Below are 26,644 nucleotides of genomic sequence, written 5' to 3' on the forward strand. Positions count from 1 at the left end.
TTGGTCTCCGGGTCCACTGTTTATACCTTACCCAGTGTGGGAATTGCAATGAGGTGGCTCCTGTTCTTTAGTTCAGCCTTTCCTAAAAGAGATATTGGATCATCCCTTTTACTACAAATCCATGACATGATAAACATTGTGATGTAATGACAATATACACATCAAGTCACTTCTACACCATGTTTGTCAAAGTTTCTTAGGATCACTCCCAGCCTCAGGTGGACTGTTCCAGTGGAAGTGGTGCGTAATCTTTGTCTGTCCGTCACGTTGTACACTAGACTGTCCTCTTTGAGATGGGGACTGCCTCCAAGAAAGAATGCTGACATACAAACACAGAGTATAAAGTTTCTGTTGATTAATTGGGAAATTCTGGTGGGAGACTTTTTTCAAATTTGACAAATTTCATAAACAAGTAGAGCCAGTGACTGGATAGTTATAATTTTTTGTTGTTAATTTATTTGAAGTCTTCCCCTACCAACATTCCCTACAATAAGCTACTCACTGCTGATCTGGTCAAAGAAGGAACCAGTTGGTCTCCAAGTGACACATGTGAGCTCATGTAACCCAGGGGATGTCGGAACATGACAAAATCCATACCCACCTGTAATTATAAAAGTGGAAATACACCATGGTTGATATTTGCTTTTAATGCTGTTTCTTGACCATGTAATGTATAATCTTTTATTGGGTAGGTATAGAAACAGTGGATGGACCCAACTTTTCTCTAGATGTTGATGAATTTTATAATTAATGAAGAATGAAGTAGGATCTATGCAATAAAAATAGTGAAACAAGAGATGAATGATGGTGTCACAGCATAGCTCAGTGGGAAGTCCCTACTTTGGCAGTGAACAAAATAATAGTAGCTAACGTGCCAAAGTAGGGACTTTCCCACTGAGCTATGCTGTAACACCATCATTCATCTCTTGTTTCACTACTTAGATCCCTACTTCATTTTTTTAAAATTGACAATTTTTAAAAATGCTAGTTTGTTTAGTTTTTTTGTTGCCGCACAGCTAGCTACAATGTAACTTGTATTAGTCCACTTGTATTTTCCACATCTGTAGGTATGGGGAAAGCAGATACAGTACCATCACTTATAAAACTTCTTGCCCATTTGCTCAATGAGAAGTGGAGTTCCCCATATTCTGTGGTTATGGGCTGGCTTCGTTGTAGTTTGGGATTCTCCTTGCTGTGCTCTTCAATAATGGGATCCAAATGTCCCTGTGTGCCTCCAGCTGTCGACCTTGCTATTGCTGAGGGACACCCGTCTCCTTTAGAACAATGATTATTTTATATTGTGCTTGCTTCTTTTTCTGATAAAAATAGCTATGTCTACCAGAACAATGTAACTTGTAACTGTTCTATCATACATGATTGTTGTATTAGAGTATATCTCGAGTCAGCCAAGAGGTGTACAGCTAGCTAGACCAATAAGGAGTGAGGTGATCTTGTTTTCTGCTATGTAAATAGCTAGATTGTTAAGAGGTGTGGTCTCCGTACTCTATCGCTATTAATCCACCTAGATCTTTATTTGATGGGCGTGGTCGTGAATCTATTGCGAACGGGATCCCAATCGTAAAGTTGCAGATATATCCCTACTAGCTGGTGTACCTCATATAGTTGCGCCGAGACTGAAGCGCTTCTGAAATCCTAATTCTGTGGCATCTAAATATGCTGCTGAAAGAAAGTGTTGATATGGAAAATTAACGTCTTGATATGGTTTCGTTGAATGAAGACAAGCAGCCTGATTAAAGATATAAGAAAAGACAAGGCATAGAGGCGGAACCCCAATAGGCACATCCCACTGGTGAGTTTGTTATTGTGACATAAAATGGTGGCCATGTGCTGCTTTGTTTGGCCTCTAGCCTTGCGACTGTGGTCAGCTGCAGGCAGTGAGACTAAAATTCGAGTTTTGGCTATTTTAAAAAATTCTATATCTGGCCACCTGTGTTTTGTTACATTTAATACTGTATTATGTATTATACGGACTAGCACTATTCCATATTTTCATCACGTAAAATGTCTCTAGGATGATTTTTGAAGGCGGGATTTTGGGCAGCGCACAAAATTTTTGGGGCGATCCCTACTTAAACGGTACTACCATACCGTTTAATTCAAATTTTAGGTCTACGCTTCATAACATTTATAAGTTATAATACACCTTTTAATCTCCACTGTAAGTCATGATCGTTCTTACTAAAGCACTACACAGTGCTTATTAATTAGAAATTTAAGTGCATTATAAGCACCTACTCTGAAGAGTCTTGACTCTGGCAGCTTGTTAGCATTGTCCACTTGCTCTTCACAACTACAACCATATGAATGGATTGGCTTTAGTCTTTGACCACATTCACTGAACTTGTCAGAGGTACCAGTTCCGTGCTTCGGGGACACCACTTTACCACTGAAGCAGCTATTCCCCTAAAATGAAATGGTACACCAAAGTTTCTGTAATGAGCATCTTGCTTGGAAGATAACATAATGGGCTAGCATGAAGAGGCACTTCTAATCTGTTTGACTGAAAAATGGTCTACCTGAGGGTCACCTATGCGATCATAACCTGTAGAGTTAGCTAGTACAATTAGGTAAGGAATGTATATAAACATCATAAAGCACATAAATGTCAGAAAAATCCTGGGGTCCTCATGGGTCCCTGGTCCTGGGAATTTGGTCCCTGAGTCTACTGTTTTTACCCACGCAGTGAAGCTAGTGGAAGTCAAATCTAGAGAAGCCAATTAGGAGAGTTTGTCTTATCAGCAAATAGTTTGTGATTGCTCTGATTTTGTACCTTGAGACAAAGTCATGTTTGCTGTCTATTTGATCTTGGCCACTAACATCTTGAGACAAAGTCATGTTTGCTGTCTATTTGATCTTGACCACTAACATCTTGAGACAAAGTCATGTTTGCTGTCTATTTGATCTTGACCACTAACATCTTGAGACAAAGTCATGTTTAGTCTATTTGATCTTGACCACTAACATCTTGAGACAAAGTCATGTTTGCTGTCTATTTGATCTTGACCACTAACATCTTGAGACAAAGTCATGTTTACTGTCTATTTGATCTTGACCACTAACATCTTGAAACAATGTCATGATTACTGTCTATTTGGTCTTGACCACTAACATCTTGAGACAAAGTCATGTTTACTGTCTATTTGGTCTTGACCAATAACATCTTGAGACAAAGTCATGTTTACTGTCTATTTGGTCTTGACCACTAACATCTTGAGACAAAGTCATGTTTACTGTCTATTTGGTCTTGACCACTAACATCTTGAGACAAAGTCACGTTTACTGTCTATTTGGTCTTGACCACTAACATCTTGAGACAAAGTCATGTTTACTGTCTATTTGGTCTTGACCACTAACATCTTGAGACAAAGTCATGTTTACTGTCTATTTGGTCTTGACCACTAACATCTTGAGACAAAGTCATGTTTACTGTCTATTTGGTCTTGACCACTAACATCTTGAGATAAAGTCATGTTTACTGTCTATTTGGTCTTGACCACTAACATCTTGAGACAAAGTCATGTTTACTGTCTATTTGGTGGGCGTTACTATTCAGTGGACTGGACTACTGGACTGGAACACTGGACTGGACTACTGGACTAGCATATTTTTGGTTTTTGCACATTCTATGGTTGGATTTACGGAGTCTTGCTAGTAAGAACCCTTTGGGCAGCTGCAGCCCACTTCTAAACACTGAAGACAAACAGTGGAATATGCGAAAACTGTCTCTTAATAATTTCGCTACTGTTCATTATGTCACTATACAACACTTACTCCTTACCTGGTGTGTAGTAATGCTGCAGGCAGTGCAGGGAATTGAATGTGATAGCAATAGTTAACCAGCAATCAACTAGCCAGTAGACAACATCCTTCAAGATATATCCTTAGAGCAAGCTTGAGGAGCAAGCTAGTATCACGTATCACTACTCTTGCTCTCACTAGTCTCACTGTTTCAGTGTAGGGGCCGGCTTATCAAATAAAGATTATAAGCGCCCATGCTGAAAAATCTCTAATTGGTAAGCTCCCGTACTGACTAGAGAGGTCTGGCCACGCTGGCGAGACTAGCTTGCTCCTCAAGGATATCTTGAAAGATTGTCTACTGGCTAGTTGATCGCTGGTTAACTATAATATATTGCTGTCATATTCAGTTCCCTGCACTGCCTGCAGCATTACTACACACCAGGTAAGGAATAAGTGTTGTATAGCTAGTGGCATGATGAACAGTAGCGAAATTATTAAGAGACAGTTTTCGCATATTCCACTGTTTGTCTTCAGTGTTTAGAAGTGGGCTGCAGGTGCCCAAAGGGTTCTTACTATCAAGACTCAATAAAACCAACCTCAGAATGTGTAAAAACCAAAAATATGGCAGTCCAGTAGTCCAGTCCAGTGTTCCAGTCCAGTAGTCCAGTCCACTGAATACTAACCCCCCTATTTGGTCTTGACCACTAACATCTTGAGACAAAGTCATGTTTACTGTCTATTTGGTCTTGACCACTAACATCTTGAGACAAAGTCATGTTTACTGTCTATTTGGTCTTGACCACTAACACTAGTTTAATTAGTGGCTTTGTGTCTCAGTGAGACACTTGTATTGACACAGTCTACTGCATTGCTCAGCAGTTCATAGATCACACCACTTTTAGGATGACTATAAATAGTCAACGACCAAATTTCCAGTATTCTGGTACTTAGTAAAGTTAGTTAGTTGCAGACTATTATAAAAATAAGAGCATTAGCAGTGTTGTAACTATTTGTGGTGAAAGTTAATCAAGTGAGTTGATAAGAACAGCTATCCCTACCATGACTAGTTACATGTTTGAAAATTATAACCTCATAAATATTTTTTTTTGGGTTCCATACAAATGATACAGCACAACCACTATCAGTACATCATGCATGTAGTTTGGATCAACACATTTTGTTCATATACTCATAGCCATGCATGCATACAAGAGGCTGCCCAAGTCCAGTCATGGATTTTTTTCTCCTTTCTCCACCTTTACAATCACACGTTATACAACATCTTTAAACAGGCTGAGTCCTGCAGACTGTAAAGCCTTAATAAATAATTAAAGGCAGTAAATAAATCATCTTTGTATGTTATGTACTTGCTTTCTTATTGATAGCTGGCGTACTTCATAGTGATATAGTCAAACTGCTGTCAGGTCACTGATAGGCGATGACTGCTACAAGCAATGGATTTAACTTTTACAGCTTATTACCATTTTCACTACTGTTTGTGGGTGTCGTGCTTGTGGGTGGCTGGTATTTCCAGTCATCATTGGTTGAAATGAGGATAGAGATGATAACCCAGCAACAAGATGCCACAGAGCAGCTGACAGAAGACATCACAAAATAGAGGATGAAGTTAGACCTACAAGCAGAAATAATACAGCACCTTAAGGAAACAGTGAAAGAACAGAATAAGCAATTGAATCAGTTACAAGTACAACTGCAGGTTACACAAAATCTATTAAATGTAAGCATGCATATACGTGTTAAAATTGTGACTCGTTTAAGTTCTGTTGTTTATACAGATTGATGATACGAGTATATATCTGAGAGCACTACTGACAAGCAACTGGAGATACTGAGAGGAAGAGATGGTCATGATGGAGTGGCAGGTCCCCGAGGACTAACCAGGGCTCCTGGACCTAAGGGGAACACAGGATCTACCGGTCCTAAGGGAGAAACCACAGGTGGAGTGGTGTATGTACGCTGGGGACACCATTACTGTCCAGAAAATACTGGGGCACAACTTGTGTACTTTGGCCAAGCTGGAGGGTCGTACTACACTCATCAAGGAGGTGGTGGCAATCCACAATGTCTGCCACTAGACCCAAATTTCTACCGTACAATCAGTGGAGCACAGAATCATGGCTATATGTATGGAACAGAGTATGAGGCAACAAATCAGTTACGTGCAAATACTGTCCATAAAGATGTCCCGTGTGCTGTTTGTTATGTCCCCACCAGAAATGCTATGTACATGATACCAGCCAAGTACACTTGTCCTGGACTAGGGAATACTTTGGCTACTTGATGAGTGAAACTCACAGTCATCATCGAACAACGTTCTCATGTGTTGATCTTAACCTCAGTGAAGTGGTTAACTCTGACAAAGAAAACCATGGTATTCTTTTCTACCCAGTAGAAGGAGTATGTGGATCACTACCATGTCCTCCTTATGATAGAAACAAGGAGCTGTCTTGTGCTGTATGTACCAAGTAGACTCGAGTGACTGTACCACATAAACACGCATTGTACTCTGAGTATTTATCCATCTACAAATCTGCAATAGTTACATATGTGTGTGTAGTACGTACAAAACATATTTCATTCTAGTAACAGTATATTGTGTGAAATTTCATCCAGTATAAAACAAGCAACATAAATATGTGGCGATAGTTTATATAAGGGTTAAACTTGACCAGGACTAGAATGAATACTAACAGGTGGTCCAAAGATGTTCAGAATAGAGAGGGTAGTAAAATACAACTTCACAACATGAACTCTTCTTGCTGTAATACACTATGTACTGCAAGGGACAAAGACTGTTTGTATGCAGTGAGGGAAACAGTCTTAACATTTCACCTCCACTCAAACATATCATAATTACGGGAATTGTATAGTAGAATATTATAAAAGAGAATTTGCAATCAATTTATTAATTGATATGTGCATCTTCAATGAAATTCAGTAACAAAGGCCCTAGGGAAATTCCCCAATTTGGCACCACAAAATTTCAATTCATGGTCTACACTGAACAGTGGGTTCTTTTCTTATCCAGTGAACTGCTCAGATATCATAATATTATTTATCCATATAACCCAATTGTTTTTTTCTTCTATAAATCATGGCATCTAAACAAGCCCAACGTCTATCCAAGCCCAGGCATTTATTTCTTAGAGTACACAAAGCACAGGGTGATTGTAGAAAAAGCACTGCTAAGATCTGGTGCTTACATAATCAACTTAACAGTTTGAAATCTTCACTTGCAACAATGAAACATGAAGTAAAGAATTTTTATCCAGCATATAGACTAATATAGCATGCAATTCCGGAACTATACCCCAGACCCTAGCATTTAAATGAGCCCAGGCAACTTAGTTTTGGATGAAGTACCAGGTGTATAATTGAGTCCCTGCATTTTTGAGACTGACTTTAATATGGAAAAATATGGTAATTGAAGTTCATCCATTAATAACAATACACTCTAATAAAACATACGACAACGACACTAGATTTGGATCAGATAACCAAAAGGCTAAGGTAGTCATATGGTACTTTACATCAACAAAATACACTATTGGTTGGTGATCTATGGTATACAAGATCATGACAGTACAAATGCAAAGAGATAATCAAACACCATTGTACTTACACAATGAACTTCTACCAAACATGTCTTCATCCCACACCTCAAAGTGTAACTTGGGCCATCCTTGTAGGCCTTTAGTAGCTAGATGAATATCTATCAAACAAGAAATTTAAAACTGATATCAATTAAATTATGTACAGAATATATTATCAGGTAACACAAAACGTCTTTTAATTTAGTGTTGAGGGGACAACCAAATGTAGACAATGGGTAACTAACAAAATGAATTTCAAAATTGTTAGTCACACACCATACACTAAAAAGTCTAGAATTCATACATTTTATAGATTATTCCATAGCTTCCACTGAATAATTTAACCATTTATAAAGAAAATCCCTAGATGCAAAACTGTTTTTCTGAACCTTCCTGGATGTTTTCATCTAATGACACTTAACTTTTTATCAAATCAGTCAGCTACACAGGAGTGACAACCCGCAATTTTCCATAAAACACCAGTATAGTAAATCTTAAGCATTCGCATCACATGGTTTAAAAAATACCACATACATGTCATAAATCTGGGCACATAAGCAGCTGTTATGATTTAGTGAATAAACTGTTTGCTACTCACTATCAGCAGAGGGGGGGGGGGAGGCATCATGAATGAACGAATATTTATGATTTTGAGAAATTATTTCAAAATTTACAGTACAGTAGCTGCTAAAACCAGTCTAGATCTACTCACCTATTGGATGACACCACTTAGAGAAACTGCCATCCTGTAATGATCATAACACAAACTCACGTACACATCCAAGTACACAAAAACAGCTGTTTATGCATCAGTTTCTCTATGAGATTTTTAAACCGGGAAATCAATACTTTGAAGATGTTTCACTTCTAAATCAGCTTCAAAGCGTATACGGTTTGTGCACAATACCTCACAGAAATTTATACCTCGGTTTATATTCGCTACCTGTGGATGATCCACTTGTGTTTGGCCCTCGTGTTGACCCTCCAGTATCTTCCATGCGCTGCCTACGACCAGTCCCCACTTGCAAAACAGGTTAGGGGAGGAAAAACCGCTACCGCCCACCAGTTCACCGATGAGATGTACTTCTGCCATCTAGTATTCTATATAATACCAACCATTAGTATCCAGGAAACGAGATAACGGAAACGCCCCAAAGACAACAATTACAAAGAGTCAGGAACAACCTCAAAGAGATGCCGTGAGTTTGCTGAGTTTGTGTTGTACCTTTTCTGAGCTTTGATCGTGAAGGTTGACAAGCTTTATCGGCATGCACCTATATTTGAAAGCGGTGCAAATCGTGAGAGGATTCGATGCCGCAACCCAACCCACACCAATGCTGTACAGCGTGTAGCTGTGGAAGTACTGTATAGTGCAGGCTACCTGTCCAGTTGAATGGCTGTTATTGTGTTCTAAGATACGTTTCGATCACGTGCCTTATCAAGCCGTGCTGTATACACAGTTCATTTAATTTTATCTGTTAGCAATTATGTTAGGCATTATATCTAATGACTCAGTAAATTGTTTAAAATCAGTGTTGATGAATTCTAGCTACTGCTATTTCATCTCTAATCTATATTGAATCAGTCAATCAATGACAGGCATGTGCAATAAATCAGTCATGGCCTCAGGCACTGCATGTTTGATAGCAATTCCACAGGTAAACCACTCCAGCATGCCTGGAATGTTGGTTCAGCCTTGGATTCCTTTGTTAACCCTGTACGGAATCTATGTGCATTTTTTGAAGTCGGCTGTAATACTTATCCATCTCACCATGGGGTCTCCAAGGATTGTTTACACTACTTAAGTGGTTACTAAGGTGTTGAGATTTAGCACCTTTATGTGACGATTGTCACAAAGCTTTACACCATTATCACTTGAATAATATTACAGTTTCTTGCCTGACACAAGCTATGCTACATAATTGAACTGAAAACTTCCAAATGTTTCATGTAAGACAGCTTACAGATGTTATCCATTTCAACCTTGTAGTGATCCTCTATGACACATGGACGAACTTACAGCAGCCAACTTGGTAAGCCAATGAAATTACAACAGTGTATGTTACCTATTGGATGTGCTACGTGTGTATTCTATTTGTACAGTCAGAACATCTCAATGATCAGACATTTGTGGAATATTTCAATGCCTTCCTGCTACTTCCTGTGAGTTACTATAAACTGTAACTGAAAATGTTGTAACATTTTGTGTGTGTTTCATAGGCATTCAGTCATAGAGTGTTCTATAATTCAGACCTGGGCTTGTTTGAGGAAGTGTCGGTGCCACAGAAGACCAGCACAGTTGAATCTGTTCCCCATGTCCTCTCTCCCACCAGCAGCTGCAGCCTGATATTGACAGATGACAACTTTATTGCTGTTAGTTATTAGCTCTAATTAATGGCTACTACTTCTTTATTAATAATCCATGGAAACCAGTTAACTATAGTGGAAACACTTTTTGTATGATTTGCAGAATGACCAAACCTCAGATTTTGCTTTGCAAAAATACCGAAACTTGTTGGAAAATGTCCAACTGTTATTGCTAGTACATTGAATTTCTTTCTTCTTTGTTTAGACTCTTGACAAGCATCAGTGCTGGGTGTGGGTGGTGAAGGAGAGGCTGCCATTGTTTATCAAGAGTGACTTGTATTCCCAGTATAAACTATGTAAGATACTAAGCAGTCCATCAGGTAGGGTGGCAAAGGTGGAGACATCTTCTAAACCACCAGTCACATTTGGACTGGGCCATCGAAGACAATCCAGCTTTCCAGGAGGCCCAGATTCTAAATTTGGAAGGTTTATAGAGCCAGCTGACATCAAGCCATTGAGTACCATACTGTTGAGAGAAGGACAAGACTTGGATTACAGTCTGTTGGATAGCAAAGTGTCAATGGGACAATTCCGGAGGTTTCTGCGTGGAACAGCTGGAGAGAAATATTGGTTCTTTTGGTTGGATGTTGAAAGAGCTCGATACCTCAGTAAACCAATTGAACAACTCAGGTGAGCCAAAGTGTCACACCTTAAACTTTAACTTTGATATAATCTGTTAATATGATTATCGAGTTAATTTGCTGAGTTCACAACTATTAATGTTTCTTTCAAGTATGATTCAGGCTTCCTTCAGTTTCTAAATTCTTTGTTGTGTAGTTAGCACACTTTAAGTGGTATACAGATGGTCAAATATTTTGTAATTGTTTGACTTAGCAAATACAATTATCTGACGAATTTCATAAATAAAGTGTGTGTGTTGTATGGCTGAAAATGCCTAAGACAAAATTCAGCATTATACAACAGAACCTTGGTTAGCTATCCCAATAGTCTCAGACAATGATATCTGATCATGAATTGTTTGAGCAGTCATTGGTATCCAAAGCAAATACTCTAATAGAACAACATCTAATATAAACATACATATACACTCGAAATACTCTAATTATTTCATATGTGTAATTAAGGATACAGGTAACTGGGGGTCTACTATAGACAATTAAAATTTCTAGGGATACACAAGGGATTCTTTAGGATTCTTGCTGACTAATCCAATTTTGACTTTTATGAAACAATAAAAAAATCCCAGCTACGTGTAATCTCTGGTTTGTTCTTAGGTTATTACGTGAACTACGGGATAAATACCTCAAGGCTGGTGGCAGCTTTGAATTACCCACTGAGACCAGGAAACAGATGGGGATCACCAAGTTATCAAAATTGTCCCTAGACCACCTCAACACCATCCAGAAAGTGTTGACTGATGCACTGAGAAGCTACTGGTAATTATGTACTGTGAATATCTATTAATAGATGCATAGTTTAACTATATATGGAAATAATTTAATGACAACTGCTACTGGTATCATGCTATTGATTAAATATCTGCTAGATGACTAGTCATAATCCTAACACCATTTTAACCTATAATAGGAACATTTCAAAGCATGGTATATATTTTGTATGTTTGTGGTACTACATATAATTTCTTTCAGGTCTGCTCGGTTTCTCCTTCACTTCAAACATCACTCACAGGAATACACTTCACATATTCGACCACACACTTGTTATGGATACACATTAGAGCAAGGCTCCCAGGACCAGCTCTGTAGCCCTTACCCCAACAGATCTAGATCTCATTCACTGAGCTCAAGGCCGACTCCCGTGCCACACAATTGTTGTAGTAAAGAAGCCTTGGACCAGTCTTCACCCGGCCAGCAGAGACCTCAGAGTTCTTCATTGTATGACAAACAGCCAATGTTTCCTGAGGTTGATGGGAGGAAGAACTCCATCAGTGAGACACGTTTAGCACACAAGCTGTTGTTAGAGACCTCGGTCCAAGCTTCAGTCAGTGATCAGCACCTCAATAGTGGGAAAATATGGGAGAGACGAGGCCACTCATCCGGTATTTCTACCAGAGTTCACTCTCGTAACAACAGAACACTGCGTTACATGGTGCACCATTTTCCTCAGCTTCCATCACGAGAACCATCAGCAATGGTATGAGAGTTTTATGTCATGCGATGTATTCTCTGGGGTGCAACCTTGGTGGTCTGACCTGACCTGAATAGTCAATATGACATTTCTAATCCTGCATTCTCACAGTGTACATAAAATATAACAGTTATCACTGTAAACACCCGAATGTGTTGTGTTGTAAAGACAAACAGTACTGTAAACCCCAGTCCAGGCAATGATAAAAGAGTTCATTCAAGAGATTTGTTCAGATATACGCTATTCCTTTATATACAGAGGTTCATTTAAATGTTCTAATAGAACATATACACCTGTACTCAGAACACTCTCTAATTGAACAGTCGTTCCATTTTTGAATAAACAAGAGTACAGATAAATGGGACACTACTGTAGTATAAAAGATGAGGGTTTGGAAGATCAACATGCCAAGTAATTTGGTTGATAAAAGTTTGACAACAATAGTGCTACTATGCAGCAAATATTGAACTACATATACAGTACCTACATTTCTGTGCATGGCATTTACCATGCAGCCAATAATTTCTAATTATCCTTCAATTCATCAAATTTTCCAAACTTTATAAAGTCCCAGCAAACTTTTGTTGTTTGCGATACCCAGTATAAATCTTACCTCTGAGACCTCAGCCAATCCTCCCACATCACTTACTGTACATGGCACATGTAGTATTACGTGTAAGTGATCTTGTGTCTACTGTAGAGTGTCCGCAGTGCAGCAGACAGCACTTTGATTAGCAGCTCACTGATTACGGACAGCAGTTGTCAAATCATGTCAGTGTCTGGAACTCCACTACCTAGTGCGACTGCAGCGGACGAGGAAACAGAGTATAAAATGTTGTTGAAGTTTCTCAGCATAGAACAACGCAAAGCTGGCGGTGTGTTTCAGAGGTACCTGGAAGATAAGGATGACGAAGTAAGTATTTTGCTTGTTTCAAAATGTATGTCATGTATGTCATTTGCTCCCATGTAGTTGTGTCTTAACTGTCTCACGTTTTGGCGGGAACTCCAGTATTTCAAAAACATGTTTGTGCAGCATTCTTTCAATCCCTGCTGTGTAGAAATGGCTGCTAAGGTATGTAGGTATGGTGCAACTCCATGCCACACACTGCACACACTCTTGTTTCCTTGTGGTGTCTAATATACTTTAAATTTGAAAGAAATGGTTCTTGATGGTGCCATCATTCAAAAACCTGCTCAAATACAGTATGGAATTGTCTGTACTGACCATACCCAAATGTGTGCATGGTAACTAAGCCTTACAGTGGGCAGGTTTTACTGTAATGGGACTAGGGATGATACTGGCTTGTGTAAAGATATTATAATTTTACAATAGCAATTGTAACAAAGCAACACGAGGAATTCCTTAGCACATGTGTGATAATTGATTAATTGTGTTACTACTGGTAGGAGTGTTCATGTGCTATTACCATGCAGGGCCTCTATGGAAAGTATATTGTGGAAGGAGCCACAGACAGCATTGCTTGTAGTGTCAGCATACAACAGGCCATCAACAACACTATATTGCCTCCTTACGAGGACCTCTTTGATCTTGCAGAGGAACACACCCTTAAATGTCTGCTCACCCGATGGATTGAGATGTCAAGTGATGACAGTGACATGTTCAGAAAGGTGTGATGGTGTACCCACACATAGTATAGACATGTGTTAATAGTGTCCACCATGACACTACAACACTCCCCAATGTGTTCTCCTTCATGCAGATGGAGAGAGCTCAGAGTGCCAGGAAGATGTACTCAAGGCCTCACTCAAGAATGTTAGCAGAGTTGGATGAAGAGGTGTTGTATTTGTGTATATACGTAGCATTGTGTAATGTGACCATGTTAGCATGTACAGTAGAGAGCAACCGATCTCTTCACAGTACTAATCTGTGCAGTTATTATCACATTACAACCAATCACTAGAAGCTGTTACAAATTTATACCACACTGTATACTATCAATGTTAACACTCTTTACATACCTCCATTTTTTAATAGAGTGATTTTGAGAATGATGACCTGTTAGATGGCTATCCTATGGAAGACAGTCTGTCTCAGTTACTGCTTAAAGATCCAGAGAAGAAACCCTGGGCTCTGTCAGACATTTTGCAAGATGGAAATGAATTAGACCACTTCAAAGTTAGTACTTACTCTACTCGATAATATATTTTTATCAAGAAATGTTGGCCATACTCAAGTTGTCAAGCATAAATAAATCCTGTAAGGCTAGAGTTGCCTTTTGTCCTCTCTATATTTGTCTTATAGCAATTGTAGAAATTGAGTGAATCAAAAATGCACCTAGTAACTGTAGGTTCTATTAGAGATTCGGACATGTACATCGCAATTGCTATCTCACTAGAGACCAATAAAACTTCACATAATGAGAGGGTGCTGTATTTAGTGTGAGGGTTTAGCTTTGCATTTGTAGATATATTGCAGCGAAACTTTTTAAAAATCATAGTTTGGTCTGTTGTTGCTGTATATGCTGTCTGCTGGTACTTCAAACTTGAGACATTGCCTTTTTTTTTGCCTTCTTCCAAATATCAATGTTTAGTATACTTGCTGATTTATATAAAGCATAAAGCAGACATTTTACAGAATGTGTTAGTATATTTTCTTTTCATGTAGATATTTCTCAATGAGCAGTATGCAGCACAGGACTTGATGTGCTGGATGGAGATAGAGCACTTCCGTTCTATGTCAATTTGTGAAACCAAATTAAGGGACACAAAAGCGAGACAAATCAGGAAGCAGTTCTTTAACAAGAGCTATTTCTTTGGGCCTCAAAGTCCTGCAAACAAAGAACAGCAATTACAGGTACATGCATGCATATTTGTTGTGTGTGTGCGTGCGTGCGTACGTGCGTGCGTGTGTGTGTGTTTGCATACATGCACATGTGTGCGATAGTGTGTACTTGAGGCAGTACAGCCAAGTGGATATAGTGCAGTGGTTCACTGCTTGCTGATGCCCAGTTGCTGTTGTTTCTGTTTAAGCAACAAAATTTATTCTCACAGTGCTCCAGCCCACTCAACTGTTTTAATGTGTATCTGGTGTTAAATGGGAAAGCAAATGCCAACAACTTTCATGTTTCAAAAGTTCAGGTGGGACCTCAGGTGCCCACATTTTCACCCATGAGATATGATGCAGCCTCCTGCAGAGTACTAGACTTTCTCCCAGGAGGATTTGCCTGTAGGGACATGTAGCGTCTGATAGTGCACAGGTGGCCCAATGTTCTACTGGGTAGACATAACCATGTACACAGCAGCTGAAGGTTTTACTCTGCTTTTGTGTGTGTCTGTTTATGTAGTGTAGTGTTGTGTTGTGTATCTGTGTCTGTTTGTGTAGTGTGTGTGTGTGTGTGTGTTTGTGTGTGTTTGTGTGTGTGTGTGTGTGTTTGTGTGTGTGTGTGTGTTTGCATGCATGCACATGATGTACATGAGGCAGTACAGCCAAGTGGATATAGTGCAGTGGTTCACTGCTTGCTGATGCCCAGTTGCTGTTGTTCCTGTTTAAGCAACAAAATTTATTCTCACAGTGCTCCAGCCCACTCAACTGTTTTAATGTGTACCTGGTGTTAAATGGGAAAGCAAATGCCAACAGCTTTCATGTCTCAAAAGTTCAGGTGGGACCTCAGGTGCCCATATTTTCACCCATGAGATATGATGCAACCTCCTGCAGAGTACTAGACCTTCTCCCAGGAGGATTTGCCTGTAGGGACATGTTGCACCTGATAGTGCACAGGTGACCCAATGTTCTACTGGGTAGGCATAACCATGTGCACAGCAGCTGAAGGCTTTGCTTTGCTTTTTGTGTGTGTCTGTGTATGTAGTGTTGTGTATCTGTGTCTATTTGTGTAGTGTGTGTGTGTGTTTGTGTGTTACTTCCTAGCAAAAACCCACCATGGTTAAGGTGCTATAGTTCCTCCTGCCAAACTTTCCTTCTTTATGGCATTGACCAGTATTTATCACCATAGCAACCATTAACAATCATTTTACCTACCTTGTATACTTTGGACAGACACCTTCCTATGTATTACTGATTTAGCAGATTTGTTGCACTGTTCCCTGTATTGCCATTGTGAACTACTACATATCTTCTAGGTTGTGTGTGCTGGGGGTGGAGTATATGGACAGAGACTACCCCCAAGGCCATCCTCAGCTGTCTTCAGAGAAGCACAGAAGTATGTGAGGGCAAGACTGGAGAAGAAATGGCTGCCCATGTTTTTGGAGACACCAGAGTTTAAACAGCGGCATATGGCAGTAAGACAAGAAGGTGGGCGATCAAGTGTCTCTTCGGCAGCTGGAACTAGGGTATGTATACTCGACAGAATATCTTCTTTATTTGCCACATATTATTATTATTGTAGGTTGGAGAGCTCAGTTGGATGGCAAATAGTCGGGATGCCATTTTGTTTCGTCGTGCACTACAGGACAACCTAACTTGTGCCAATTTTATACAATATCTGGCGATCAAACAAGAGCCAGAACAGTTCCTTGTTAATAATGTCTTGTTCTGGCTTGAAGTTCAGAGATATAAGGTACACTCTAATGTTCTCATAAAATTCTGGCATTTGGCTATTTTATTGTATACCAAATAATGTGCAACTTCTGAGGCACATGTTGGTATGTACTGTACATGTACAATATGTTTACAGGTAGTAGGGCTAGCGATTGTGAACTTATGCTACTTTCATGATTGTAGGATGCAACATATCATAACTATCACGATGATATAACTTGCTTGCATCAGTGGCATTGCATGTGCACAACTTTGTGTAAATTATGTATTTTAACAAAATTGTGTACAACTGTTCAACACAATTAAGGCCACAGGCAGTTACAGTTTAATACAAACAGTATAATGAATAATAGTATCCTTAGATATTGAATGGTGTCCAATAGGTAAGCTTTTTTAACTAGTAAGATTTATTCACATAATAAACTGTTTAAGTAGTGTAGGATTGTTTTCCAGATCGAGTTCTTCCACAGCACATTTTGAATTTACTAATGAACATTTACATGTGATGTCACAACACCATGATTTTCTTTAATATGCATCTCAAACATCACAATGCTCAGGAACAATCACAATTAATCCCAGAATATTCCAGCCCTAGTTCACGATGCAATACATCTATTAGATTAGAGAGTGGCTGAAAAGTTTCAATTGTTCCAGTTAATTTTTTTTCAATTGATAACAATTGCTGCTGGCAATGAAATTTTGAGATAGCTTGCTGAGAATATTCTTTAGAAAACCTCTCATGTAACATCCCAGATACTGATGTAACAAAAGTTGTAGCATGCATGGGATGAACATTATTGAAAGCAGAAACGTTTGGCAGTGATGTTGTACATACATAGCTACTAAGTTGCTAATGACTGAAGTTATCTTAACAACAGAGACTTGTTGTACGTGATCCATATTTTTGTGTTTGCCCAATAACTAATTCTGTTATAATGTGACCATATAACGTTATACAGTAGATAGACATACAATATTTATAGTGAGAAGTTTAACTGCTTTGTCACCAACAGTCAGAGTGGCCGAACGGTCTAAGGCACCAGACAGTCCACTGATATGAGTATGGGTTTGAATCCCATTCCTGACAAGATCTTTTTCTTCCTTTTTAAAAAATTTTTAAATTTTGTAAAATGTAACTTTTGAATAATATATGTTGGAGTTTTTCCAGCAATGTAATTTAGCAGTGTAGCCACTCTTATAGCAAAGTTTAGTGGGACATTTATCAACAGTCAGGGTGACCGAGCGGTCTAAGGCGCCAGACTTAAGATCTGGTCCACAGGGCTCCCATTCCTGACAAGATCTTTTTTTCTATCTTTTCCTTCAAGCAGAGAATGTTGCAATTTTTTTTTCCAGCAATGTGATTAGCAATCTGACAAAGTGTAGCCACTCTTGTAGCAAAGTTTGGAAAACTTATTGACAGTCAAGCTGGCCAAGTGGTCTAAGGCGCCAGACTTAAGATCTGGTTCATATAGTGTGGGCATGGGTTCGGATCTCATTCCTGACAAGATTTCTGCTTCGTTTTTATGAAGATTATTGCTTTTACTTCAAATGTGTCTTATACCAGGACTCACTCAGCACTGCACTGGAGCAATGAAACTAGCAATCTGTAGCCACTCCCATAGCAAAGTTTAGTGCAACACTTATCGGCAGGTAAACTATTTAATTTGTAAATAATTGAACAAGAAATTTTCAGAAAATTGAAGTAAACTTACTGATATTTTCTCCCACCAAAATTTTGTGTCATACAATATCAATTTGGAAATTTTGTACTATAGTATGATTCACCATAACCACTTGCAATTCAAATTTGATAAAATGATTTATTAGTTTTTAACTTACATACATGCAATAGGTATTACACATTGCTTGATCACTTTAGAAAGCACAGGGTGCAGTATATATATGTATGTAAGAAATCACACATTTCAGGAATGGGGTTCTAACCCATCTCTACATTATTTGACTACATCTAACTCTAATGCTGAAGTTTAGTCCAAATGGCACCTAGTTCAGTGCACGCGTGAAGTGAAGATATCGTCCTGACCAAGTGAACGACAGAAAACCGATCTCAGACACAAAGCATCATATTCAAACCTGGTTGTGGTAGAATTAGAAGATTCTGAGTCACCTCCCATGAAATATGTATTAGTCAGTGGTGGAGTGATAAGTGGCGTGGGTAAAGGAGTGATTACGAATAGTGTGGGAACTTTGTTGAAGTCGTATTACTGCTATCAAGATAGATCCTTACTTGAACATGGATGCTGGGACATTCTCACCATATGAGCATGGAGAGATGTTTGTTCTTGATGATGGAGGAGAGGTTGTTCTTGATCTTGGTAACTACGAGTGGCTCCTTGACATCACATTCCATCAGGATAGCAACATCACAACTGGCAAGAGTTACCAACATGTTATTGAGAAGGAGAGGAAAGGTGATTACTTGGGGAAGACAGTACAAGTGATACCTCATGTGACTGATGCCATACAAGAGTGGGTACAGAAGGTTGCCATGGTACCGGTGGATGGTAGTGGTCTGATGCCGCAGGTGTGCATCATTGAGCTTGGTGGCACAATTGGAGACATTGAAGGGATGCCATTTGTTGAAGCATTTAGACAGTTCCAATTCACTGTTGGACAACAGAACTTCTGTAACATCCATGTCAGTCTTGTACCACAACCAGGGGAGCAGAAGACGGAGCCGACACAGAACAGTGTTCGTCAGTTGAGAGGACTTGGTGTCAGTATTTCACCTTTGGAGGAGTCCGTCAAGCAGAAGATATCAAATTTCTGTCATGTTTCTCCTAAACAGGTTCTTGCTATTCATGATTGTACTTCCATCTACCAAGTACCCCTACTTCTCAAACAATAGGGAGTACTGGACTTCTTGTTCAAGAGACTTCACTTACTTCACTTACCAGTCAAGTCTGGATCCTGCTAACCACAAACAATCTGCAAGTGGAAGAACTCAGCAGACAGATATGACAAACCCTACCAGCCAGTTGTGATAACCATTGTGGGCAAGTATATATACTAAACTAGAAGACTCCTACATCTCCGTCATGAAGGCACTTAGACCTGCTGCACTACTCTATCAACTGAAGCTACACATCAAGTGGATAGAAGCTACTCACTTGGAGAATGAGGTTAAAGAAAAAGATCCTGTCAAGTTTCATGAAGACACTCTGTGACCAAGAAGTATTGGCACCAGGAGAATTTGGGTCCAGAGGAACTGATGGGAAATAGCAGCTGCAGAGTGGGCCAGAACAAAGACAATTCCTTACCTCGGAGTTTGTCTTGTAATGCAAGTAGCTGTCATTGAATTTGCTAGGAACGTCTTTGGATGGAAAGATGCCAACTCTTGAATTTAACCCATCCACTACACATCCGGTGGTTATTGAGATTCTAGAACACAATCCCGGTAACTTGGGTGCAGCAATGAGACTTAGGAAGAGGAAGACATGTAGCAGCAGATCTGAAATTAGAATTTTGCTCAAGTGGAACTTACTCATTAGAGAGCTAAATATGCTCAGCATTATAAGCATCTATCTAAGGGGTTGGGGGAAATTAATGCAACCCTTTGTATTTGACACTGCACAGTACTGTTTCAATGGTATGAATGTAGGAATATTTGAAAAAGAGTGATTTTTTTTGTCAGGAATGGGATTAAATTCAAAATGTATTATTTTTTTGTCTTCTTGTGGTAAAAAGAATGATCAGCACAATATGACAGTTATGGTTTCAACTGTAAGAATTGAATTTTTTTTTTTTTTTGTTAAGAAGGTGATTCTAACCTATGCCCACATTAGTGATGTGCATGAACAAAAAAGTAATGAAGGAGAAAAAAAAGCTGTCAGGAATGGGATTCGAACCCATGCCCACTTCAGTGGACCAGATCTTAAGTCTGGCGCCTTAGACCGCTCGGCCATCCTGACTACTTGTAAGTAGTGGTCAAAAATTGTTCATATATGTGCATGCAAGTATAGCAATCTACTACAGTATTTGTATGCTTGTATTATCATCCTATAGGAGATGTATCACAACCACACAATGCCCAGTATGCTAGAGAGTAAAATGTCTGCTATTATCAACTGCTATCTTTTGTCCCCGGTTCCACCAAGACTGCAACTAGATATTCCACAAGAAATTGCTGAAAAAGTCACAAAAAAGGATCAGATGGGACCATATGTATTTAGAGAAGCACAGGTTTGTTACAAGTTTTTGTAAACTGTACATGTTCATTCTGCCACAGGTAACTGTGTTTAGAGATCTATTCAGTTATTGGGGCCCATTTCAAGAATTTGCTGCTAGCCATGACCCAGAAAAGTTACCATTTAAAAAGCTAGAAGAAGAAACTAAAGAAAAACGAGAGAGCTTGTTGAGAAGAGAAGCAGCATATGAACAGTACCTCACATCAAAGAGGCAAGCCACTCCAAGGTAAATTACTACATAAACAACATTGAAAAATTTTTATGTACTGTATATACCTCCAAATTTGGTGCACAGGTTTGAAACTGAGGATGAGAAACGTAAGAGACTAAAAGAAGAGGCTAAAGCTAAAGAAATGGCTGATGTAGCAATAATGTTTAGACTGTCAGAGCCCAGTACATTGTATGAAACAGTTCGAGTACAAGAGGCTGCCAATCCTGATTGCATTAAAGTGTTCTCCTCAAGTTCACCCAAGGCTGCATATCACACAGAAAGACAAATAGAACAAACTAGTGCGACAAGTTCAAAAGAAACCCTAACTCCTCAGCGACCTCAAACTAGCATGGCTAGGAGCACTAGTAAAACAGTTGAAATAGCACAAGCAAGACCAACTACTTCACTAACTAGATCAGGAAAAAGACAAACTTTCCTATCTGTCCCTACAAGTACAGAAGTGAAGAATTTTTCACAAACAGGTCGACCACACAACAGACCTATCACTGGTAACAAGATAATATTTGAGACTCACACTGGTGAAGAAGACGAAGATGTGACCCTCAAGAAACCAAAGTCTAAACGATTGCTAAAAATGAAATTTTCGTCTGGTACTTCAAACTATAGATATGCTGAAGGGCTGGACTATAATTCCGACATGAAAATCATTGTATCACAATAAGTTATTCAAACTGCTCATTGTGAATAAATCCATTAAAATGTTCAGGAGTCAATATTTAAGGGAGTTTTGATAGGGTTGACCCCTCTATATTTTTTCTACAAGTGCATAACACATTAAATGTAACGGTCAAAGTTATGGTGCTAATGGGTAATCATGAGCGTACCTCATCCATACATGGAGTGATCTATTCTGATGTGATGTTGTATTATACTCACAACCACTTGGACACCAAGGATAAAATTTGACATTTCAAATATTTAGAGATTGTAAATTGTGAACAGCTGGGAGCCATGCACACTCCCAGATCCTGCATCTAAAATGAAAAGTACACATACATATCATAGAAGTATACAATTGCATGTTCATATAGTATATTTTATCTGCTTGCAGCAATATTATGCTTCATTTTATCTATTGCATTACGCGTGCATGATAGCAGCACAGATGATGAAAACTATAGGTATGGTATATGAAAGAAGTTAAACCAGAGAAAAGGTGGAGCTAGATAGGATAAAGAATAATCTTTGTATTGTTACTCAGTGAAATGTATATAGTGTTGACCATGGCTATACCTGTATAGAAAGGCAAAAGGGCCTACTCAAAATTCCACAAATGAAAAATAAGTTCACACACTGATCATAACAAGACTCTACTGTATAAAACTGGCAGATCAAACCAAATCACATGCACAAGTATATACACTCTACAGAGACCACAGCCAAGCATTCAAATATTATTATTGAGATTGCATATATACACAAGTATTATTACTTCTCACACGACTGATCAAGATTTATTAGAGACATGTAGGGACAACAAAGTGTTGGCAAATTATAAATCAACTGCTAAGAAGAGAATTGAATATAATCACTGCAGTCTTATTTTAACTGAGCCACTAGTTTAGTCGTGTAAATTATAGCAGTGTGCATTTGATTACTACACTACATGGGGCACTCCATGCAGCCTACATATATAGCTAGGCGCCATGTATAGAACAAGTAGCTATCCACTTTTAATTGCATGGGACTTGTAGAGATAAACAGTACTATAATATGTCATAAATATACTGTAACTTAAGTGGCTTCCTATATGCACATATAATAGCACTGCATGCAATCTCACATGCTATTACTGTAACATGGTCAGCATGTGCATGCATGACTGTCTATATAAAATTACATAGTGCATAATCATATTATGTTTTGAGTATACATAATGCTATATATATAATCCTGGTGTGTATATGTACAGTAGCTACCTAATGTGTGTATAGATATCTACTGTTTTATTTGACCTTGATAACTGAATTTCTCAAATTCAAACACAGAATTTTAAGGTTTAAAAAATAGACTTCAAAAGAGCTATGATTCAATGATGGTTTCTTTTGAAGTCTTATGATATACCAGTTATTTGCAGACTTGAAATTGTACATATTGTTTCAGATAGTCATGCAGCTACCAACAAAACAGAATTATTGTGTCCTTAAATCTTTTCTCCCTGTGATAAGGTATCAGCTAGGACTGCATGGTATATACATCATATCTTGCATATGATTGCATTCTAAACTGATGTCTCAGTATGAGGCAAATATTCTCAGCTTTATTATTTTGACAGGCTGAGTCACTCTTGATTTGCAACTTACAACAGTATAACAGCCACATACTAATGATACATGAGTAAGCTATTGTATGCGTGTGTGTTATTTCATGATAGATTATCTTATGGTGGTAAGAGAATACATGCATTAGAAAGTTTTTGAAACCTCCATTCCTAAAAGTGTTGTAGTTGTTTGATTGAAGTGTCACACTATCCATGCAGCGCTCAAGTCAAGACATTTCAAAATCATTCTTGGCTGGTTGGTTTTCTAGCAACAAACAATAGCATAGGTGTGAAGATCTCTAATTTTCCAGCCTTCACCAATGACTCTGCAGCATTGCATAATAATGTATGGACCTTCTTAGATCCAGCTGGAGCAATATGTAATAATTCTAAGGCACTGATCATGGCATGAGTGGTGAGACGTCCAAGTGAGCTCATCCTAAAATTGCGCAGAGACGAACCATCCAAAACTTTGCACCTGGGGAAGAGTATACAAACAATGAATTGGTTGTTATTATTACAATTGTACAACTATACCAAGATATTTCAGATATTTCCACAAGGTCTCTACACTCCACAATATCAAATCCTACATTTTTCATATGTTGAAGGTTTGCTGCGATTGTTTCCAACTCGGGAAGACTGTCACCTTCCTGTTAAGTGTATATATGTGAGTGCCAACATTGTTCACTTACCTCCACTCCTTCTTTCACTTGCTTGTGCTCAAGGTTATTGGGATCATACTTGTCTGTCATGGCCCACTCGTATACACCAAACACTCCACCTGGCTTTAGAACCCTCAGTGCCTCCCCATATACCTTCTCTCTACTATAGGAGTGGCATGTGGCCTCAATGGCATAGACAGCATCAAAACTGTTATCATCGTATGGAGCTTCATTAAAATCACCCTGACAATAATATCATATTGCTTTACACATATGTAATTCCATATATAGGGCTATGTCACCTTATCATACTTGATCAGGTGTTGCAAGTTTGCCTCTGCAGTTAGTTTTGTTGCTTTCTTGATTTGGTACTCGTTAAAGTTTAATCCAATTATTTCAGCTCCACTGTGGCGAGCTATGTTTCTTGCAGGACCACCAACACCACAACCCATGTCCTACAAATATGAGATTGTTAATGCATGCACAAATCTACTGCTGCTGTAAAATGTATGCTCTAATAGAGAGTTACTACAGCCACACCGCCATGTACATGCAGACCTCTACACAGACAGGACGACGCACATATTAACATGCACATACCAGCACTTTCATTTCAGCCTTCAACTCTAGTTTATCTGATAAGTAATACTCGTGATCCACCAGGCACTGTTGAAACGACCTCCTGCTGTAGACTGGACAGAAATGAAACGAGTCCCCCCAGCCATACTGGTAGAAATCCGTCACCAAGTCATAATACGTGCTCGTCATTTCTTTAGCTGATTCTCTCCTGCACTCGACCTTTTCTACGCTACTTTTTTCACCAGTGAAGAAATTTGAATAGCCGTCAACTTTCGTGGAGACCTCAGGTTGAACATCTTTAAAAATTTCCACTGTACCATTAGGCCTAGAGCTGACTTCTCTATTGCTCGCCATTTAGTAGCTAAGATAGTGACCTTCTAGCAAAGAACAGTGTTTTGATCCCACGCCATTTAGTAGCTAATATAGCAATGTTTGAAACATCACGCCACCAATTACGTAATTAATATCCGGAGATAGTATACGGCAAAGTTGACCTTCAGAATGTTGTGAAAAAATATATATTGCAAATACATGTCACCAGAGAGTATACAGCATTAAAAAATGGACATTGACAACAAATTCGTATGTAAGAATGATGTAACATTATACTTGACTCCAGCAGACATGTCTTAGTTAACACATACCCACACACTTAATGTAACACTTTAGATGTAGGATATGTAAGTTAGCCATTCTCTGTATTGAGTCAGTCTGTATGTTAGTGCTGAATGAGTTGTTGCTGATATCGGAGTTAGTATTATATACAATATAATTAACACATACACTCATGTTTGAGTTTTGTGCATCACTAATAAATAAATAAATAAATAATTAATTAAATAAATAAATAAAACTGTTTAACTTATTGTGCAAAGAGGCTAAAATAATGTACATGTTGTGTTGTTTTACTGGCTTTATTTGAAATGATTCACTTCCTGACCTCCTGCAGAATTAGCACCAGCATTAGCACTACTACTAAAGTTGCTACTCTGATAATGATTGGATCCATTAGCAGTATACCATTGAACATACCTACAGCACATGCAAAACAAGGTCATAAATAATGTTTGTGGAAAGTACGTAAGTACAATTTTTTGGCGTAACTCCAAAGGCAGCTGTAAGCTGGCTAGTACATTTCTTGAAATTACAGCTGTCTTAATATACAATGTTATACTTATTATAGAACGAGTTGTTTTGATAAAGCACCAGTTTTCACAAACACTGTGTTATTCAGGTCTATGCAATCCATCCCCAGGAAAGATGTAACTACCACAGCTGTAGCTTTCCAGGTCCCCACAAACAAGCGAGAGGCATTCACACAGAGAACATGGCAATTGTAACAGTTGGTCAGACACACAGGAAGACAAGGACAGCAGTATTTACTGATTTTTAATTAGAGAAAACAAAATGTCACAATTCAAATGTCTGGATACACAATAAATGACTACTCTATTAGAGAGATTGAATTAACTCATGCTACAGTATAGAGTGAACACCTAGGGACCGACGTGGATAAAAGTGTCCTGATTAACAGGTTCCACTGTAATATGGCCTGGTGATGAAGTAAATTGTAGCTGTGAAACCTTGTTATAGTTGACATCACAGTTACAATGCACCTTGTCAACATGCAATATTGGAAACCAAACAAGCTATATGCTGTAATCCTTGTGAAATGTATAGTATATAAGTGGACAATTTTTTGCTATCAGCTTTTACATTATTTACAGCTGCTAACACGGGAATTATGTCCATGCCAACCCTGGTTTTTACTTCAACTGTTTGTTTTTAATCATGATCATTATGGAAAGTCATCAAAACAACAACTATTATTTAACACTATTGATCCAGACAAAAAATAAGTCTGTTATCAGAATCATTTGCTGAACTGCTGTGTTTGGATAATGACTGTTGCTCATCTAGGCCATTGCCTAATGTCCAATTTGCTAGCCATTGCCTAATATCCGATTTGCTTCAGGACTAGCTAATAATTTGATCATAGCGTAGTACAATTACATAGCAATCAACGTCACTTAATGACCACTATAGGGCACTTTATGCACAGGTCATGATCAACACTCTGATTATAACTTTGCAAATGAACCAGCACAGAAAGATGTCCTTAAGTTTTAGAGAACAATATATGGAAAAATCTATAGTATGTACTCAGAATGCATAGCGGGGCTCCAATACCTAGTACACTCCTCCAGTGTGTGCAAGCCCCCATATGAGCACAGATTAATAGACCTAACTGCAGTAGCAAGCGAAGGTGAGACCACGCAAGCTGGTGGTCTCACACAGGCTAGTCTTTCATCCACTATTAGGATCATGTTTT

The 26,644-nt window shown here is 38.7% G+C and overlaps 3 protein-coding genes, 1 non-coding gene and 2 pseudogenes across 4 annotated transcripts; 3 read left to right on the top strand and 3 right to left on the bottom strand.

Moving 5' to 3' along the window:
- Positions 1–118: 118 nt before the first annotated feature.
- On the bottom strand, positions 119–8,519 carry LOC136242138 (B9 domain-containing protein 2-like). The gene is made up of 5 exons (XM_066033546.1): positions 8,317–8,519; positions 8,086–8,119; positions 7,403–7,492; positions 503–601; positions 119–319 (listed from the first exon to the last, which is right to left on the bottom strand). Exons 1-5 carry the CDS (start codon positions 8,464–8,466, stop codon positions 162–164), a joined length of 531 nt encoding a protein of 176 aa, XP_065889618.1. The 5' UTR covers positions 8,467–8,519; the 3' UTR covers positions 119–161.
- LOC136242139 (uncharacterized) lies at positions 5,564–6,425 on the top strand (annotated as a pseudogene).
- Positions 8,480–21,521, top strand: LOC136242136 (regulator of G-protein signaling 22-like). The gene is made up of 18 exons (XM_066033545.1): positions 8,480–8,572; positions 9,364–9,406; positions 9,477–9,536; positions 9,594–9,746; positions 9,946–10,370; positions 10,976–11,137; positions 11,351–11,855; positions 12,550–12,762; positions 12,820–12,921; positions 13,284–13,478; positions 13,571–13,645; positions 13,846–13,986; positions 14,476–14,664; positions 15,948–16,157; positions 16,214–16,384; positions 20,395–20,571; positions 20,618–20,802; positions 20,872–21,521. Exons 2-18 carry the CDS (start codon positions 9,380–9,382, stop codon positions 21,467–21,469), a joined length of 3,588 nt encoding a protein of 1,195 aa, XP_065889617.1. The 5' UTR covers positions 8,480–8,572; positions 9,364–9,379; the 3' UTR covers positions 21,470–21,521.
- LOC136242137 (CTP synthase 1 pseudogene) lies at positions 16,391–20,382 on the top strand (annotated as a pseudogene).
- On the bottom strand, positions 20,217–20,300 carry Trnal-uaa (transfer RNA leucine (anticodon UAA)). The gene has a single exon. It is a non-coding gene; the product is annotated as a tRNA-Leu (tRNA).
- Positions 21,522–23,084: 1,563 nt separating the features above from the next.
- Positions 23,085–24,821, bottom strand: LOC136243070 (uncharacterized). Its single transcript, XM_066034588.1, has 5 exons — positions 24,334–24,821; positions 24,036–24,188; positions 23,764–23,976; positions 23,606–23,721; positions 23,085–23,546 (listed from the first exon to the last, which is right to left on the bottom strand). The coding sequence occupies exons 1-5, from the start codon at positions 24,664–24,666 to the stop codon at positions 23,312–23,314; spliced, it is 1,050 nt and encodes a 349-aa protein (XP_065890660.1). The 5' UTR covers positions 24,667–24,821; the 3' UTR covers positions 23,085–23,311.
- Between the last annotated feature and the right edge of the window lie 1,823 nt (positions 24,822–26,644).

This window comes from Dysidea avara, chromosome 13, assembly GCF_963678975.1.
Source record: "Dysidea avara chromosome 13, odDysAvar1.4, whole genome shotgun sequence".
NCBI lineage: Eukaryota > Metazoa > Porifera > Demospongiae > Dictyoceratida > Dysideidae > Dysidea > Dysidea avara.